General features: G+C 35.7%; 1 protein-coding gene across 1 annotated transcript; it reads left to right on the top strand.

The window, feature by feature from the left end:
* The first annotated feature begins 1,664 nt into the window (after positions 1-1,664).
* On the top strand, positions 1,665-3,219 carry LOC105147000 (uncharacterized). Its single transcript, XM_011057687.2, has 2 exons — positions 1,665-1,780; positions 1,989-3,219. Exons 1-2 carry the CDS (start codon positions 1,774-1,776, stop codon positions 2,681-2,683), a joined length of 702 nt encoding a protein of 233 aa, XP_011055989.1. The 5' UTR covers positions 1,665-1,773; the 3' UTR covers positions 2,684-3,219.
* The last annotated feature ends 3,506 nt before the right edge of the window (positions 3,220-6,725 follow it).

The raw sequence follows: 6,725 nt of genomic DNA, 5'->3' as shown, positions 1-6,725 counted from the left end.
TAAAACCTACAGTGTTAATATTAATATCAACCCAGTGAGAAATGTATGTATAGATATCACATAGTATATAATTCACACCAACATTTTTATAAGTGTAAGACGAAAAACAGATTCTAATTTTTAAGATTTAAAGAGATTTTTTTTTTAAGATGAATTTTTTCATATTAAATGGTACAGAATTCTGATCGCTCTTTGCTCGCAACTAATTAGAAGTACACATTTTTTACACATAATGTCTTATTTCATCATGTGTATTTTGTCACATACAAGAAGATATACGTCAGTATTTAAAAAAAATCTAGATAAGAGAGATATTAATGTCCTTTTCATATTTTTGTCGATTATCATAATGGCTTAAAATGTACACGATCGTCATTGTCGTATATATTTAAATTTTATCAGACGAGCTGGACCTTACACCAAGGCAAATACTGATTACGCGATATAAACGATACGTCAGTGTCAATCTCAACGATAAGTACGTTGAGTGAAAGAAGAGCTCTTATTCATGTTTTTGTGACTAAGCTCACATGTAACACTTTCTTAGAGTATTATGATAAAATCATTTGTACGTTCGATATTCTCACACGAGAGAGACAGAGAGAAAGAGATCACTTGTATGAATATATTTTACCTCTATAATCAGCAACAATTAACTTAAAATGTTCATGGATAATTTCGGCATAAAAGATAATCATCACATAGAAAAGACATCACATAGACCGCGAAAATATAGATTAACTATCTTAATTGTCAAATTCGCTCAAGCGCAATGCATCTTAAGTCTGCATCTTAATTTATATGATATCGCATTTTTTAAATTAATTTTTTATTTTGTTTTATGTCATATATATCATAAATGCCAATTGTGTACCTTAATAATATCAAGAGCAAAGAATCAAATAAAATCTTTTATGCAAAACTTTAAAGTTTAAGTAATAAAAAGTTATATTAAATTCAAGATCTATGTATGCGTAAATTGCAGAAATCTAATTAAATCAAAATGTAATATATTATCAAAGAAACTTATTTGAATTTTCTTGCTTAATTATAATTAATATCATTATAATTAGAATATTTTTACTTTATTTCTAAATTCAAATAATCTTTTTATCGGAAAAATGAATTGTACGCATCTTAACATTGTCTTCCTTAAACATAAAACTCTGTTAAATAGATAAAATACTTCAATGTTGTGTAATTTCACCATTTTTACGACTTCAAATGTCCAACAATTAAAAATTCTAATATTAACATAGAAAGCTTTAATGATAAAACGTTTTACGAGTTCCGATTATTATCTAAAATCATTCAAGGTTGACCTTGTGATGTCTTATTAACTTACTACATATCTTTTATCAATAATAAATATAAATCATATTTGATTGAAATCAAATTACACGATAAATACAGTGTGATATAAAGTTTAATTTAATTCAAATTTTTTGTGTTAGTTCATAAATTATCGACTTATGATTGAGTTATAATTGCAGATTGTTTAATATTCGTGGCCTAAAAAAAGCAAATGTCTCTGACATAAAAATTTTTCTGCGAAATAATGTGACTAATGATCTTTTTTTTTTCGAGGAAAGTATATCTTCGATAGATAAAATCTGTCCTTGTGATAACATGATATGAATATTTATAATATTCTATAAATTCAAGCGGCTATAAAAGCCGCTTGAGTGCCATCAGTCACATTTAAACGAATCGGAGAGGTGTTAATAAGACGAACGATACGTTTCTTAGTCCGGATTAAGTAAAGGATAGGCGATGAAGGGTAAGCGTTAAAAATCTTTTTATAATAAAATCATCATTAAAATGATCAAATGACATATTGACACGCTATGTGTCGGAAATTTTTAAAAATCCAATTTTATTATATAAATATCTGACGCATTCATTCGATTGTAATAAAAGTCGGTTAAATCATGATTCGCCCGTATTCACAATTGATACTTTTACAATGTGATTTTTGTTCTGTATAGGAATATACGTCGCCATCGCCTTCCTGGCAGCTTCAGCCGTGAGCGTCGTGGACTCCGACCAGGATTTTTCGGAAGAAGTCTTCGTGGATGACGTTCCTACAGTATGCCCATTGCCACAACCAAATTGGAGGAACACCACAACCAACATCCCGCATGAAAATAATTGCGTGTTATTTTACAAGTGTAAACTAGGACAAGGTATCAACCAAATATGTCCCTTGATGATCGAAGGAGATCCAGTGTCGAGATTGCATTACAATAGACGCCTGCAGGTTTGTGATTGGCCATGGCAGGCCGGTTGCGCAAGTTGCCCAATAGAGTATCCAAATGGAACATTTCCGCCGCCAGAAAAAATAAATAATCCAACGAACGATTGCCAGTATCTAGAGTGCGCAAATGGACGCGCATCCGGACCATTTAATTGTCCACCCGGTACATGCTTCAGTCGCACATGTCAGGAATGTGTTAGGGACAGGATTAATGGAAAATGCAATGGAGAAATTATTTCTAGATGCGTAGAAGGCAATCGAAGAATTCATGATTGTTTCTGCAATTTTTATGACGAATGTACAAGAATTAACGGAGAACTTCTTTGGATCCAGAAAGAGTGCGAGGGTGGTATACATTTTAGCGTCACACAAAAAAGATGTATGCTACCGAATGAAGCTAATTGTCCACACATAAGGCATTTATAAGGCAGAAAAAAATTGTTGTAATTATCACAACCATAATTTATAGTCATTTTCGGCCAGCTATATATTATTCATATTGAACTACAAATATAATTATTATTAACACTACAGCAGTAGCTAAAATTGAAGCACATTTAATCGTAATTATTTTAATAAATAATTGAAATAATTACAAATACCATTTTTCTCTCAGTGTATCACAAAAACCTGGCAAACTATTCAACGCTTATTCTGAAGAATAGATGGTGTCACAAGTGCAGTTGCAGACATATACGAATGTAAAAGAGTCTTTCTTCAAAGTTTTTTCTTTGATAAGTATAAAGATATGACTTCTCCCTCGCTTTCTCTCTTTAAAAATATACAAATACCCAAATCGTAAAAGTTATGAAGACATTTGTGCATCGATTTCAGAAAATACTAAAATAGTGATGAATATGAAGAAGAAATTACTTTACAAATATTAAAATTGTTATTAATATTATTATATTTGTTTGAGTAGCTAGTTTCCTAAGATATTTTAATAAATCTGATAAAATGTACGATTATTTCTTTGCAACTTCCCTGTCAGTGTAATCCTTCTGTAAATACATACATTTATACCACACCCATGTCCACCATACACACACACGCGCGCGCGCGCGCGCACACACATATACACTCACATCGCTATTTTATCATTTCCAATTTAGATAAAAAAAACTTATGATAAGAATAATCTTATTTAGTAATCTACAGTACAAAATAAATCAAAAGATATCAATTATTGTTCGGATATTCAACTGTAATACCAGCAAATACAGATACTGAGCATCGCATCATCGGTGCGAATTGTAAAAAAATAAATCAAAATTATTAATAAAAATTTCTTTCTATACAATCTCTAATCACGAATTTTATCATTCAGTTCCCACATTTATACACATTTATAAAAATAAACAAAATTTCAATGTGTACTAATTTAAGTATTTGCGTAAAATCATGAAAGACAAAATTAAAGAGACTTAGAAAAAAAGCAGAATACTGGCAGCATTTCGATTCCGGTGACACAGTGACACGGAGCTTATCAGCCGAAACCCCTCCATTCGGCGGTCGTTCCTGATAAATAGAACGGTACCGGGAACAGTGTCGCGAGTCCCGACAATGGACCGCCGGAAGACCGGGGCAGCTTTAATTTCCCCCCGTAGTTCCTGGCAATTACCGCGCGGCGCGACCTGATAGCCATCTCTATCTCCGACCACAATGCCGTCAGTTCCGACGCACCCCGTTCCTTGCCACCTTGCCAGCGATTTACTTCCCTCCTCACCCACGGAACGTCGTCGGCCTTCGACGATTTTTCTTGTCCCAGCGTGATACACGAGCTGTCCGATGTCCCTACAACCGATTGGACGAACTCGCAAATTATTGATGAAAAGATCGAGAATCTAGATACATATATCCTCTAAAAATATCTCCTAAAATCAAGAAAGAATCTCGTAGGAAATTACATTCTATATAATTTTATACAGTATCCATTAGTCATCATATGACTGAAATTGTTCGTCTCTCTCTCTCTCTTGATCGAATAATATTATCATTATTAAAGATCATTAACGTCATCATGCTATTATTAGAATTATTCATTGGAGATTGCAGTAGAAAGATTTAATTAAAAGAATTTATAATTAATAGCGGTGAATCTGCAAATAAACATTGAAATAAAAATTTATAAATTATTTTCTCGAATGTCAAAGCTTCTTAGATTGAACTTTTTTCTCATTTCAAAGATGTCTGCTATAACATTCATGAATATTGCGCAATTAGTTTCTTCCGAAGCCGTAACTTATTTACACGAGAGAAACACAAGGATGCACGTGCGAAGTGGTACGCCCGAAAGTCGAGTGTTTAACAACTCGGCGGCCAAACTCCTTCGAGAAGCTCGTAAATGGTGCGGGACGATTGGAACGCAACTGCTTAAGTTCGGTCACCGAAGAAAGAAGAGAAGGAAAGGGTATGCGACAGCAGGTAAATCCCCTCTTCTCTCTCTCTCTCTCTCTCTCTCTCCCTCTCTCACGGCAACATTATCGTGTTTTAATTTAACTTGCAGCTGCACTTTAATTAGACTTTGGCTGAATGAGGAGACGACGCTCGACGGGCAAAGCGAATAAGTACTGGCAAGTAAACGAGAGGCGAAGCGAGCGAACTTTATTCCTCATCCATTTCCCTGTCCCTTGGCAACCTCCTCTGCCTTCCTCCCCCTGTATAGCTCCTCCATCCCAGCTTCCCATCTATATCTACGGTTAGACAGAAAATTCGAGTGATAAGGAAAGAGCGCAGCGGAAAAGGAAGGTAATTGGCCAATGCCGACAATACGACTAGCAACGTCGCTTCTACTTAATTTTTCTTCTCTTTGCGAATTTTACTTCATTTTGTAGTAAGAAAGGTATTCCTTGAGATGCATGTCTTCGACGTGATTATACAAGAAACTGGTATAATTTTTGAAAATATTTTAAAATTATCGCATTTTCCCTTATACATATATAGTATATAGTATGTATATACATATATATATATATAGTTTTTTTTTATTCTCCGAAAAATAGTCATGATTTATTTTTTCTATCGCTTCACACGAATTTTATCAACATAATCAACATTTGCAATTTCATCTGTATTTAAATATCTCGTTAATTAATCGAAGTAAATATAGATTGTAGGCCATAATTCTGTTTATCATGCAAGTTACCAGATCGCGTTTTGCCGAATTCCAGAATTCATTGTCAGATCTCCCGCTTCGAACACCTCAAAAAACGCGTTTCCGACGCAGGGGCGTTTCCGCTCACAACCATTCAACTGTCGATATTACTCCGTTTGCTCGCACGAGCGCGAGACGCCAGCTGCTTTCCACAGCCGTATACATTCTTCGCGGAGCTTGCAACGCGAAACGCAATAAATCTCCCGACTCTTCCTCTCGTAACGTTTCTCGTTTCTCGAAATAATGACATAGCGAAGCCATGGCTCGTATAAGTCGGTTTTCAATGGCGCCCCTCATCTCGCGCGCGCCGGTGTCTCTTCGCGCTTAATGAACGCCGAAACTGTCGCGAAGCCTTGCCCATACCTTAGCGCCTTTTCCATCCCTCTACGCTACGTTGACACGAGCTTCGCCAACAATCTCGACAATGGCGGGTTTTCGTACTCTGACGATCGACATCAAAGGCAATCGCGAAGTCCTATCATGACCTTGTGAACATTTAACCGGACGGATTAAACACGCGATCAATTCGGCAGACGGGGGTTCTCGAAATCACGTGTAACTTTGAAACGAATCGAGGGATCACATTCGACAGTCAAATACATGAAAAATCTCGAGATATCCTAAATTATAAAAAATCGAACGACACGTTCTAGCCTGTTATCTTTCTGAAAATAAATCAACAAAAGTGAATATTATTTAAAAATGATGTATAATACACTATTTTTATTTCTAATCACTTTTTTTCAATGTCAAAGAACATTTTTCATTTTCCTTTCAATTTTACTTTATTTCTTTCTTTCTTTCTTCATTTTTTGCAAAACTCTAATACTACTTCCGTCTTCCACTGAGAACCTCTGTTTCAGGTCGAGAGCACTTATTCGGGCCATAACTCCTACGCATGTGTTCCCTTCTTTTTGCCCTTCTTTCTTTCCCGCCCTCATAAATACATGACGACGAGAAAAAGGAACAGTAGATCTATGAGAAACAAGGACGACAGCAGAATATGGTAGAGCCGGGACGAAAATGGCAAAGTCATGCCGAAGGGATGAAGGGCGGATGTAGAATCCGGGACTTTAAAACAAATATATCGCGCGTAAATCCAACGTGGAAGTACGTAAGTCTCCTGCCGGGAAGATCCCTGGATGTAACTCCCCAGACGAGAACGAAGGCGCGAAATGCCGCGAGGAAAGAGAGTGGAGCAAATCGTCGACGTTTTGCTTTACATATTTCCCGCGAAATTGTCATAGCCGAATTGTCATGGCGAGAGGGGGAAAAAAACACAACCGTAAGACACGGAATCACGGATACGAAAAG

The sequence above is a fragment of the Acromyrmex echinatior genome, chromosome 15 (genome assembly GCF_024713525.1).
Source record: "Acromyrmex echinatior isolate Ae372 chromosome 15, ASM2471352v2, whole genome shotgun sequence".
Lineage (NCBI taxonomy): Eukaryota > Metazoa > Arthropoda > Insecta > Hymenoptera > Formicidae > Acromyrmex > Acromyrmex echinatior.
The sequence above is the reverse complement of the archived record's forward strand: the minus strand, read 5'-3'. Positions and strand labels throughout refer to the sequence as shown.